The sequence below is a fragment of the Papio anubis genome, chromosome 4 (genome assembly GCF_008728515.1).
Source record: "Papio anubis isolate 15944 chromosome 4, Panubis1.0, whole genome shotgun sequence".
Lineage (NCBI taxonomy): Eukaryota > Metazoa > Chordata > Mammalia > Primates > Cercopithecidae > Papio > Papio anubis.
This window is the reverse complement of record NC_044979.1, coordinates 53,029,437-53,042,806: the sequence shown is the minus strand read 5'-3', so window position 1 is coordinate 53,042,806 and position 13,370 is coordinate 53,029,437. Positions and strand designations below refer to the sequence as shown.

General features: G+C 44.9%; 1 protein-coding gene across 12 annotated transcripts in view; it reads right to left on the bottom strand.

Moving 5' to 3' along the window:
* The window catches only part of ATXN7L1 (ataxin 7 like 1), a 271,623-nt gene that overhangs the window by 144,734 nt on the left and 113,519 nt on the right, over nucleotides 1-13,370 (bottom strand). The window contains exon 4 of one of the 12 annotated variants that reach the window (XM_021936151.2): nucleotides 5,084-9,899. The exons of the other annotated variants lie outside the window; for them this stretch is intronic. Within the exon in view, the coding sequence (XP_021791843.1) occupies nucleotides 9,814-9,899 (86 nt within the window). The 3' untranslated portion in view covers nucleotides 5,084-9,813. Of the gene's footprint in view, nucleotides 1-5,083; nucleotides 9,900-13,370 lie in introns of those variants that run through there. 12 annotated transcript variants of the gene reach the window in all.

Below are 13,370 nucleotides of genomic sequence, written 5' to 3'. Positions count from 1 at the left end.
GCTCTGCCTTTCCATGGATCAGAATCACCTGAATGTCTTTCTTATACTGGGCCTCCTTCGGTGGATACCAATCCTTCAAACAACCACAATCTTGAAAACCACCTGTATCAGGGCTCAAGGGAAGAAGCAGAACACAAGGATGAATACAGTACAGACATATCTATCAGCATTTACATGAATTTATTTTAGGTATTGACCTTTTGCGTTAGTAAGAGCTGGTTAAGCAGCCTCTATAAGGTGGTTGTTTTTGCATCTGACGTGAGTGTGTGAGGTTCACAGGACAGGCAGTTGGGGAGAACAATCAGGAACTCACAGGCCTTAACTGGAACCACATGAAGATGGACTGAAACTCATGTCACTTCTTGTTGCCTTTGACCATGATGGTACAAATGTCCTGCAGAAGCTGCAGCTCTTCACCATGGAGCTAAATGCACACATATGGCCCAGGAGTCAGAGAAGTTGAAGAAGGATCCAGAAGGTAGAGCAGTTGCAGGCCCAGCTGGCAAATGAGTGACAACGTACGTGTTGGAAAGTGCTGCTGCCCTTCCATCCTTGGAATCTCCCAAGAATTTATCTTGGGGTCCATGCCAATTAGAAACCCACAGGACAGGGAATTCTGGGAAATGTAGTTCACCCTAGTGTAGAACACGTGACAGTCACCACACCACACTCTGACCATCATTCCCATGCTTGGCTGCCACTGGAATCGTGCATAGTCTTAGCTTCCCAGGTGGCTCAAACATGTAGTTGAGGCTGAGAAGCACTGGCTGTCAACTGACACATGGATGTGAACCTTGAGACTGCCCCAACCCAGGTCCCAAGAAGATAAATTCTACACTTTTTTCATTGCAAGAGGAGCATAAAAAGGTCTGGTTATTTTTCCTAAGGTCCTAAAATGTGGCTTTTCTCATTATCCTGCCTTCCTCCTGCCCTGTCTCAGCTAACCCAGCCACAACCTTCTTGTAGTCCTCAACACAGTGGCTGCACCCTGAACAAAGCCCTCCCTTGTTTATCCTCTTGGTACAAAGTGGATGAAGAGCACAGTTGGAAGACCCCAAGATCATCCAAATGCCACCAAGCTCAGAGTGAACTGAAGACTCAGAAGTTTTCACTATTAGGCTTATAAATAAAGCATATCTTCCTCCGTGACACAGACTAATTAAATGATTGTAACACAGCCAAGTGGTCAGTGAACACTTAACCACTGTGATGTGAGCCACAGAGCTGGCGAGAGCCAGTGCTGCAGACTCACAGGTGGCTGAGCTGCTGCTGCTGAGTCTTTCTCAAGGACGGCTGAAGGAGAAGCCATTGGAGGAGATAGGGGTGGTTGCAGAAGTGGGAAAAGAGTTGGGGGCTGAAAAGAGCTCTGGTGCAAGTTGCAGCTCTGCAACTAAATAGCCGTGGGTGTTTGCACAAGTCACTTACATGTTCTAAACCTCAATATCAGCACTACCTCCTGCACAGGATAATTGAGAACATCAAATGAGAGAACACACATGAAACAGTCTGGGAGGAAGAAAGTCCAAAAGCACGGACATTCTGTGTTAGTAGTTCTAACTCTGTTATAGATGACACTGGTATAAGGTGAAGGTTATCTAGTTTATAGATGGATTTTTATTTAGATATTTTGCTTTCTTTTACCTATCTATGATGTGGTTATTTCTTTTTTTTTTTTTTGAGGCGGAGTCTCGCTCTGTCGCCCAGGCTGGAGTGCGGTGGCCAGATCTCAGCTCACTGCAAGCTACGCCTCCCGGGTTTACGCCATTCTCCTGCCTCAGCCTCCGGAGTAGCTGGGACTACAGGCGCCCGCCACCTCGCCCGGCTAGTTTTTTGTATTTTTTAGTAGAGATGGGGTTTCACCGTGTTAGCCAGGATGGTCTCGATCTCCTGACCTCGTGATCCGCCCGTCTCGGCCTCCCAAAGTGCTGGGATTACAGGCTTGAGCCACCACGCCCGGCCGATGTGGTTATTTCTAATGAGGTCTGCTGAAGTGTGAGATTGACACAGGTGATTAAAGTTGGATCTTTGGGATTAACTTTGGGTTTTTATTATTTACGCTCTCCCTCTCCTCTCCATTACAGCAGACAACTGAAGACAGGCTGAACCACCCATTCTACACTCTGGAAATAAGTTTACACAGAAAGAACCCTTCTAAGAAAAAGCAACAGTTACCTCATCTTTCAGAACATCCTTGAGGAGTAAAACTGGGGAAGGAACAGGCAGTGCTGCTCTATGTTTATTGGTATGTTCACTATTTATGGGAGTTTTCTCTTTCAGAATTAGATTTTCAGCTTCTTGAGGGCAAGGTCTGAATCCTGATGAGGCTTTTTGTCTGCATTAGTGCCTGGGACAGTGCAGTAGAAAGGATGTGGGGTGTAAGGATCCAGAGTTCTGAGATCTAGTTACAGCTCTGCCCCACAAAGCCATTTTAATCCTTCTCGGTCTCAGTTTCCTCCTGTGTAAGGTGGGAATTACCCACTGCATGAGAGTATTGTGTAGCACAAATTAGACAATTTGTGGGAAAATACTTCTATGACCCAAAATGTGCTATGCAAGAGGGATAGACTGTGGTAAGAGCTGTTACGTCTCAAGAACTCTATACTGGTTGATTTTCCTGTTGAGGACAGGCAGGCACAGAGCACAGGTGGTCGACCCTGGGCTTCAGATGGGAAAAAACTCAGGAGTGGAAGAGAGGGGAAGGACATCCCTGGCAGCCCCTGGAGTGACCATAGACACGTTCTCACTGCCCATCTTGGAAGATCTCTGCAATATCTCTTTTGCTTCAAGCTGTTTCTCAGTCTGGTCCCTTGTTTGTTTGTTCTTTTCTTTTCTTTCTTTCTTTTGTTTTCTTTTTTAAGAGACAGAGTCTCACTCTGTTGCCCAGGCTGGAGTAAAGTGATGAAATCACAGCTCACTGTGGTCCATACCATGCAGTGTTAGTAGTATAGTGATAAGCATAGCTGCCTTCCATAGCTCATCACAGCCTCAAACTCCTGGGCTCAAGTGACCCTCCCACCTCGGCCTGAATAGTTGGGACTGCAGGCATAAGCAACTGCACCCAGCACATTTTAAAATTTTTTGTAGAGACAGGATCTCACTATGTTGGCCAGGCTGGTCTTGAATTCCTGGCTTCAAGCAATCCTCTCACTGTGGCCTCCCAAAGTTCTGGGATGACTGGCGTGAGCTACCATACTCAGCCTATTGGTTCATTTTTTAAATCAGATGTCCACTGAGCACACACTATGTGCCACGCACTGTGCTAGGAATTGAGAATTGAATGGTAAGCAAAACCAGGTAAGGTCCCTGCCCTCATGGAGTGGAAACTGGCCTGTTTCTTCCCAAACATCTTTGGACTCAGGCTTATGCACTGAGTCCTGCAAGTACCATCCAGCCCTGGGGACAGACGTAAATGTTGTGTTTTAGTGGGATTCCAGATTTAAGCTAAAAAATATCAACAAGTTTAGGCCAGGTCTAACAAGAAAAAAAAGAAAAGGCAAAACTCCCAGCAACCCCTCTTTTGGGTCTTCCTTCCTGTGCCCCCACCTCTGGTTTCCAGTGTCATGCTCTCTATGGTTTTACCCGCTTTTGGAACGCTCACCTAACTCATTCATACTAAGGTGGTTCTTACTCTAGAAGAACTGAATTTAATAGGGAAAAAACCCTTAAAGAAATGATACCCCAGCTGGAAGGATATTAGAGGACATCCTACACCACACCACTAGGGTAGTCACTTCAGACCGGCACTTTCAGGGGCAAGAGGGTTAGAGGACATTGGTGCTGGCAGCAGGGATGAGTTCCCTTAAGCAAACCTCTGTGCTCTTTAAACATCACTCAAGGTAAGGAGGGGAAGGGCAGGGAGCAATATGGCTGCCATCAGGGTCCTTGTTTTTGTTTAGAGGGGGTAAGTCTGCAAAGGCTTATTCCATTACTAAAAGTGGTAACTACATAATTCACTGTGTAAATGAACGTGGAAAAAAATAAAGACCAGGGGAGTCTTCTGTAGCCAGAACCTAGAAAAGCTCCATCCACTGGCCCTCTTTTTAAATTTTTCTCTCATTTCTGACCAAGCTGTCAGATAATCCTACTGGTGAATTTCCAGCTGGAATTTCAATTTCCCTCTTAGTGAGAAAAGTGAGACACATTTTATTATCAGACCCCAATCCCTAAAGTGAATTTCCCAAAAAAATGTTGGTTATGTGAACCCTGAGGAGACTCATTAAAAGAAAAGCTTTGTATTGTAAAATAAAGCATGGGCAGTGAAAACCACACAAGAGAGATGCACTGCGTTGGGAGGGATGGGAAGGTCAGCATCCAGGTAACCACCATGCAGGTGGAGACACAGAACTTTGCCAAGCACCCCACTCCATGTGTCTGGTCCACTTGTAGCCACCCACCTCCCTCAGTAAGCAGACTCCTGGCTCCACAGTCTTTGTGTCCTTGTGTGTGTTTATGATGTCATCGCCCATGTGTGTATCCTCAGAGGCTGCATTTCAGTCCTCCCATGTTTTGCATGCCTTTTAAACTTATTTTAAGCGACCAATTTCCCCCTCATTATTTTCCTTACAATTTTTCTGTTGAAGACTCTTGCTGTCTAATCTGCAGTTTCTCACTGTCTGGATTTTGCTCTTGATGCATGCCAATATGTCCAAATGCACTCATTTTGATGCAAATAATCACTCATTTAAAAAGACCCTGTTTGCCAGTCATGTTCTTAAGGAGGGCACAACCCACCGTAATCGCTTTCTCATGAGCGTGTGGGCAAAGGGAGCGCTCACAATAGAGGTAATGAGACAGAGAACAACGTGAATGTGATTTATGAAAAAAGAAATATATATATTTCCAATTGGAAGTGACCAGGGAATGCTTCTCTTTAATGCCTTTCAATATAGTTTGCTTTAGTAGGAAACACATTTGGAAAGGGATTTGGCATCATGTTATACTCTAGGGTCCAGTGTTGTATGCATTAGTTTTTATCAAAGATGATTGCATAATAGGAACCTGGATGTAGCAAAAACCTAAGGAATCTAAACCACTAACCAAGCTCACCAAATGTAATAAATATAAATCACAGATGAAGGGAAGATTAAATGTGGCTATTTACTTATGCAAGAAATGTAAGCTTTAAGATTTTTTCGTTTTCTAATCTCAGCAGGCAGTCCCATGAACATAATTATTAGTATTTTCAAGGCTTGATCAAATATTGGCTTAATAAAGAACTCATTCACTTAACGGTGATGACCTCCAGGTACCTGTGGTAAAGTCCAGAACCCTAAATTATATGCTCCAGAGCTATGGCACCTACATGATGGACAAAATAAATGAGTAGCGTCATACTAATATATGGGAGATTTTTAACACTTAAAATTAAGTATGTCTGAATTAAATACCTGTTTTGATTTGCAGAGGGGAAAAAGCTCCCAAAAGATGGATATGATAAAAGGACTCAGAAGTCAAGGCTCCCTTCAAACTCAATAGGCTACTAACACTACCTTCAAAACCATTACAGCATTAGTTGTATAGCCACGAAAGGGGCCAAAAAGATATCAGAGGGGAATAAAAGAAATTAGGTAGAGGGCCTAAATGAGCACATGCTGGTTCTCTATTCTTATTTCTCTCCTTGGTTTTCCTAGGGATTGTATCTTTGGAAAAAAAAAAAAATCAGGTTTGTGAGGCCTCCTCTCTGCTCACATTCACTAGAGAGAAGGTAAGGACAAAAAGGGATAGGGAGGGAAAAGATAATCACAAGAAGGAAGGAGGCAAATTTCACAGGCAGACTGATATCTTCCTTGGGCTCAGGAGTTTTAAAACTCTGCTTGCAAGATTAGGTTCTTGCTTTTATAGTACAGATGGTAAGAGATTTCCAACTCTGATTTTACAATGCTCTGGGGTTTATGCAATTATTACGATGTGTGCATTTAAAATTCTCAAAGCCAAATTAATTTGAATTATTTTTCACCAAAAAGGCAGACATTTAAAAGCTTTTTTTCCCCCCCCCAGTTATCATCCTAGTCTACCTTTCTGTATTTTTTTTTTTTTTTTTTGAGACAGGTCTCGCTCTGTCACCCAGACTGGAGTGCAGTGGTGCGATCACAGCTCACTACACCCTCCATCTCCTGGGCTCAAGGAGTGATTCTCCCACCTCAGCCCCCTAAGCAGCTTGGGCTACATGTGTGCATAACCCCGCCTGGCTAATTTTGACATATTTTTGTAGTGATAGAGTCTCACTATATTGCCCAGGCTGGTCTCAAACTCTTGGGATCAAGCAATCCTCCTGTCCAAAAGTACTGGGATTACAGGCGTGAGCCACCATGCCTGGCCCTTTTTGAAAGATTTGATATGCCTTGGAATTCACCCTGCCTGAGCCCTGGGACACAGTTGCTTTGTTTCGAGGCTAAGTACTTGTGTCCCAGCTGGCTGGTGCTCTTCTTCTAGGCCCTCTCTGGATCACTAGGAATTCCACAGTTCTTCCCTAAGCCTTTTTTCCATCCCTGTCCCTCTTCCCAGTCCCTGCTCCAAAACCCCTCATGGACTGCTTTCTTCTTGAGGTTTCCCACCTTGACCTCTAAGAGCTATGGTGGAATGAAATTCCTGGCGAGCAGGCTGGGCTGGCTCCCAGCAGTGATATGTGAAGGGAAAGCAGAACTTCGTAAGGGGAATAAACCTATCAGAGCCTTCCATGCTTCCATCAGCTCACTTCTCCTCCTGGGCTGGGCTCAGTCTAAGCATATTACATGCATAATGATGTTTAATCCTCATACCACCTCTCTGAGAAGCATGATTATACCCATTTTCCACACATGAGAAGATTTACACTCAGTCAGAGCAGGAGCTAGACAAGGCTGGCTGAGCAGTGAACCTTGCTCCCAGTCCAGCTCTGAAGCATCACACTCTTCAGTGTGAAGCAGGAGATTTTAGCCTCACGTTTCTGGACACTGGAAGGACTCAAGAGCTTTGGGGTTTGCCCCTTTGGTAGTCCAGTGGAGGACAGATCAGTGGTGACAGGCTCTGGCTCTGTGGTCCCCTGCCATGCCACTCTGCAAGGGGGCTCTTCCCTGCCTATGCCTAGGTCTCCCTGGTGACCACCCAGTTTTTCCTCGAGGGCCTACCACAGAACACAGGCGGGTGTGTGAAGTCTTTACTCTGTACCTCCCTACACTGCCCAGGGTAGAATGTGGTGGTTCTTCCCAGAGCTGTGCCATCTGTAGATAGACCAGGGCCTTAGCCTTCCTTCTTAGCAAACGATGTGTATCAGTTCATAGGAAACCACTCTGCTGATGACATTCCACATCTGAACACAGGACAGTAAAAAAGGTCCTTGATTTGGGAGGTACGGGGAAGAGAAGGGAGACAGGCACAATTCTGTCTTTACATCTTGAGCCATCCAGCTGAAGGGGGTCTGTGGGCTGGCAGGGGGTGGTAAGGCTTCAAATCCTTTCTTTGAACCATTTAAAAATGTTCTTGCATGCTGCCTCCTTTCCCCATAAACCCATGTAACACATCACCAACTACTACACAGAAAATGTTAAATATATAACAAATATACTAAATCATATAAAAAATATTATTTAGTGGCCTTTTTTTCTAGTTTATTCTTACTTTTCTTACTTTTTTTTTTTTTTTTTTTAAATCCAGGTAGCCAATTTTATCAGCCAGGTTTGGAGTACTGGGCTGATAAATGTTGAAATAGTCATGGGGTTTCATTTATTCATTATGTCTTCCTTCTTCTGTGGGAGTCAGCGCCGAGATGATAAATGCTGGGCTCAGGTCCAGCTCGGGCCACTCACTCCCAAGGTTCTACACAAACAGATCAGCTGGATCAGGGCCCAGCAGGGAGGTGAGGCTTAAACCTCTTCGCCTGAGGAGGAGCCAATAAAAAGACTAGCAGCTTGGATAGTGAATAAGCGCGAGTGCATGCGTGTGCGTGTGTGTGCGTGTGTGTGTGTGTCAGAGTGACCTATCCCAGGTGGATGCTGGGAGTGGTGGCAGGAAGTGGGGTGTGATCAGAGAGACAGGAAAAGGCTCAGAGAAATGTGTGATAGCTCAGATGGGTCTCAAACCACAAGGCTCTGTCTACACATCCAGCACGATTCCTTCTGGAACACAGGGAGTTAAAGATGAATCAACTCTTGAAACTGAAACCAATTATCCATGGCAATTTATTAAATAACTAAGGTTTCTAGGCCTTATTAAAATAAATGTTTAGTGTATTTTCTTATTCTCTGACGTTCAGTTCTTCACTTGTCAGCACCTGCTGGCAGCAGCTGGAGTAATCTTACCAATTTTGCCGTATGTGCAAATCAATTTGATTCCCCCCCTCCCCAAGATAGAAATCAGTAAAGTGATTAAGTTACAATTAAGGCATGTCATTGAAAGCCCAGATAACAAGAAAAGGCTGAGGAGGAATCGGCCAGAGGTCACCAGTGATTTCCTTCCACCCAGGTTAAATGATTTCTCCCCCTCATTCTCTTGCCTGCTCTACTGCATGTGACACTGTGGATGAATCAACAAGCCTCGTCCTATTTCTGGGAAGTCTCTCCTTTTTCTGGCTTCCATCATGCTTTCCATATGCCAAGTTCTCCTCTTGTCACTCATACGGGCCCCCTAACTGTTAATCTGTCTGTCCATCCATCCATCCAATAGATGTTTAATGACCCAGTGTGCCATGCACTGGGAAAAATGACAAACGATATTTATGTCTGGTTTCACAGTTAAAAATGCCTTTCCATATATTATTTAATTAAATTCCTGCTACAACCATTTGAGGGGGCTGTTAGGATCCCCATTATTTTATATATGAGGAAGCAGGCTCTGAGAGGATCTGCAATTTATTTAAAACAGCACAGCCAGCAGGTGGCAGGGTCTAGACATGAATTCAGGTTTTCATCCCATTAAGAATTCATAATGGTACTCTCCTATATACTGGTGAGGTATAATTTCTCAACAAGCCTCACTGTTCCTAATGAAATGTCACGCTCCAGCTATCATGTATTTACTGAGACTATGCTAGGCTCCGAGAGATGCAAAGACTGAGTCCCCACCCTCACAGAGCTTGTGGCTGAGTTGGGAAGGCAGACGTTAAACATATATGTTCACACAAGAAATACTTGTTTTCAACATATGAGGGAGAGCTAATCTAGTTGTGAAAATTAGGGGAGTCTTCCAGAAGGAAGTAATCATTAAGATGCAGTCTGAAGGATGAGTCGGAGTTAGCTCTGGAAAGAGAGGATGGAAGCAAATCACATGTACAGAGGGAAAAGCATGTATGTGCAAAGGCCCTGTGGCAGAAAGACCCAATGTGCTGAAATTTTGAAGGCCAGCTTGTCTGGAATATAGACAATGAAAGGGAGCCTGGCACAGGATGTGCCCCAGACCACACAAGACTTTGTAGCCATGATAATGATTTCTACTTTTAGTTTAAGAGCAATGGGAAGCCACAAGTCAAGAGAATGACATGATGAACTTTGATTTTGATTCTGACTTCTGTGTGCAGAATGAATTGTAGAGGAGCAAGAGTGGAAGCAGGAGCAGCTGGAAGGCTTTTGCAGTTGTCCAGGTGGGAACTGATGGTAGCTTAGACCAGTGTTGTGGTGGTGAAAATGAAGAGAAGAACCCCACAGGTACCCCCTGCTCTGCTCAAGCCCATTTTCTTACTAGATCCTGACACCAGAGTGTGCTCACGAATTTGCAGTGAATGGAAGCTTGTCCACACTTCAGGGCTCTGCTGGAGTCTCCTCTTCCAGGAAGCCTTCTCCAGACAATGCCAGTCCTCTGAGATCTTTCAGAAGTTGTACGCCTCTTCTGCGCTTCCCATTCTCACACCTGATGCTTCTCTATGGCTTGGCTGCTCTCTGGTCCACTCCCGGAGATGCCTTCATTTCTCTTGTTGTCTTGCTTTCTCCCTTTGGAAAGTAAATGCTTTGTTGGCATTTGCTGAATGGTATCAACACGGCTCCTTTGGAAATTATATTTGTAAATGATTACTCATGCCAATTGCCATGTTTCCCCCTAAATTAAACACTGGTTGCTTAAATGTGTCTTCATGATCCTGTTCTACCAAAATGTATGTCCCAATTTTTCCATTACTTCCTCTAAACTCTTTTCCATATTTCTCCTAGTAGAAAGCAGTTTCAGGGGGAATGGAGTGGGGGTGGGGTGGGGCCAGGAGTGCAATTAAACAAGGGCTGTCTGACCAGAATTCCTATACCTTTTTAATGGGGTATTTGATTAATCCTTTTCATGGGCACCATTATTCATGCCTTGATAGAATCTCATTTTATAGCTCTTAATACATGGACCCAATTTATCCACATCACATTGTATTCTAATACTTGTCACCCAAGTTATTAGCTATCTTCTTTTCAGTGTAAAATCATCAGTAAGTTTGATTAGCTTATTCCCTGGGGATGATAGGGGAGATAAGAACAGACACAGTACAATATAACCCCAATGGCTCTGCATTCTCAAAAGAAGACTGCTACATGGAATCCATTTATGGAGCCAGGGTGGCCAAAACAAACATCCGCCCATGGGAGGGACTCTGTGCAACCCAGGAGCGGTAGCCACGAAGGGCTGACTGCTGTCATTACTGGCAGGACTGAGCTATCATCCTAAGTGGGATTTTAATAAAAAATGGTGGGGTTCCTCCACCTCCTGCTTAACACCCCCTCCCAATGCCTTTCCTGAGAATCACAGCCCAGCAGCTTCTCTTTATTCCTTGACATCCCTTCTGCCTTCAATCCCTGTTCTTTTCCTACTGGGCACCTGGCAGGGCGGACAACCTAGAAGGAGATGCACAGTGCTGTGTACTGCTCTTTCTCCAGCACAGGCTTGGGTCTAAGCCTCGAGCTCTGTCTTTCTCTTCTCTGGAACCAAATCTGAGCCTTGGGACTCACAGGTGGCTTTGCTTTTGTAAGCAAAGTCACTCCTTAGCTTGAAAGAGAGAAGGGGCCTGCACAACCCCTATTGGATGGTACGCTCCAAGCCCATGGAGAGTTTCTAATGCCCCTTCCTCTACGCAACCATCTTTCTTGAGCCCAATCAGGCTGCACCCCTAGGCCCCAATGGCTGCAGCCCTCCTCATCTTTACACCAAAGGCCCTGTCAATGATTCTTGTGCTTTTCTGAGCCTGGCAAGAGTGTCACTGTGGTGACATTCTTCCCTTCCAAAGGTGGAGCCCAATTCCCTTCCTGTAGTGTGTGGGCTGGACTTAGAGACTGATTTCTAATGAACAGAATAGAGTGGATGTAACAGCATGTCCCTTCTGAGACTAGGCCATAAAAGGCATTCTGACTTTCTCCCTCCCTCTGTTGGGTTGTTGGCTCTCAGGGAAGTCAACTGCTATGCTGTGAGCAGGGCTGTGGAGAGGCCTAAGGTACTGAGCACCAGGAACTGAGGCCTCCAGTCAACAGCCATGTGAGGGAGTCATCTTAGGAGTGGGCCCTCCAACTCCAGTTAAGCCTTCAGATGAAAGCTTGACTGCAGCCTCATGAGAGACTCAGCAGAACCACACAGCTGAGCCACTCCCAGATCCCTGGCCCATGGAAACTGTGCAAGACAACACAGATTTGTTCTAAGCTGCTAACGTTGGAGTCATTTGTTATGCAGCAACAGGTTATTAACACACTCTTCCTACTTTAGGGTAAGGCGCTCATCTTCTTCTCCCCTTCAATTCCCTTCTTAGGTTCTATTTTCATCTCTTCTCTCTTGGGATGTCTGGTATCCCTGTTGCTCCCTCCACTGACCCATCCCTCTGTGTCCGCTCAGTCCTCACGGTCTCAAGGACTCTTTCCCAAGAAGGGGGAATGGAGGAGGGAGGAGCTCCCCAAGACCTGGGTTTGCAATTCCATTCTTGCCTGCCATCCAGAATGACATCTGGCATTAGGAGAATGACTTTTTGCAGATGGCAGTCTTCCTCAGGCCATGAGGCTACCTCTTGTTTCTAAACCCGTGGGCATAATAACTTCAGCCAGGCCCACAGCCAGCATGAGAAGACTTTGCAAACATCGTGTTCCCCTTTGTATCATATGCTCATCTCCCGTGCCCTTTTTGCTCATCTGCAATTTCTGCAAAAGGTCATGTCTCGTTTCAGCTTTGACGTTAAGTGTATTTGACTCTAGGTGGGAATCTCAAAACTGGATGAAGATGCAATCTGGCTTAAATGCTGCAAGGTGGGCCACTATACTTCACCCCAACCAGCTGTGTCCTGCTAGCATAGACACCCATGCAGGAGGTGGCAATCTGATAGTCACTTCTTTCATAATTATACATGGGGCAAAATGTAGTTTTTTTGTTTGTTTGCTTTTTTTGAGACGGAATCTCGCTCTGTCACCCAGATTGGAATGCAATGGCACGTTCTCGGTTCACTGCAACCTCCACCTCCCGGGTTCAAGTGATTCTCCTGCCCTAGCCTCCCGAGGAGCTGGGATTACAGGCGCCTGCCACCATGCCTGGCTAATTTTTATATTTTCAGTAGAGATGGGGTTTCACCATGTTGGCCAGGCTGGTCTTGAACTCCTGACCTCAGGTGATCCACCCGCCTTGGCCTTCCAAATTGCTGAGATTACAGGCATGAGCCATGGTGCCTGGCCATAGTTTTTAACTAAAAACAAAAAAATCCAGGTAGCTTTTCCATCTGGTCAAATCTTAGTAATTTTTACAAAATTAATTTCAGTTTAAGGAGCAAAGTCAGACAGAGATAGATGTCAATTTTCTAGAATGCTTGGCAAAGATTAAAAAAACCACACACACACACACACACACACACACACACACAATGGAGCTAAGCAGTGGAGTGGACCCCAAAGCAGTGGTTCTCAAAGTATAGTCCCAGGGCCAACAGCAACAGCATCATCTGGGGACCTGCTAGGAATGCACATTCTGGGGCCCCAACCCAGAGCTACTGAATCAGAAACTTGGGGTGGGGGAGCTGCAATTGATTTTAACAAGCCATCCAGGGGATTCTGACACATGACTACAAGTTGAGTATCACTGACTTATAGGATTAAACATCTAAATCATTCATTCAGCCATAAGCTATTGATTGAATACCCACTATTTGTCAGACATGGGGCAATGTGGAAGAATGATAGGGAATGTCTTCCTCAAGGAGTTCACAATACTCCCTTCCCTTGCTTTATTACAAAGCTTGAAAAGAATGTAGGAATCTGAAGACATAATCCAAGGAATGGAAATTATTCTTTATATGTAACTTTTCAATGGACAGGAGGCACATCAAATTTTTTTTTTTTTCCAGGAACGATCATACTCTCAAAATAGTAACCTTTCTAAAGTAAGTAAATGTGTGGGTTTAATATATTATGTACAGCTGGCTCAGGCTTTTAGACTTAAAAAAAAAAAAGATTATGAGATTC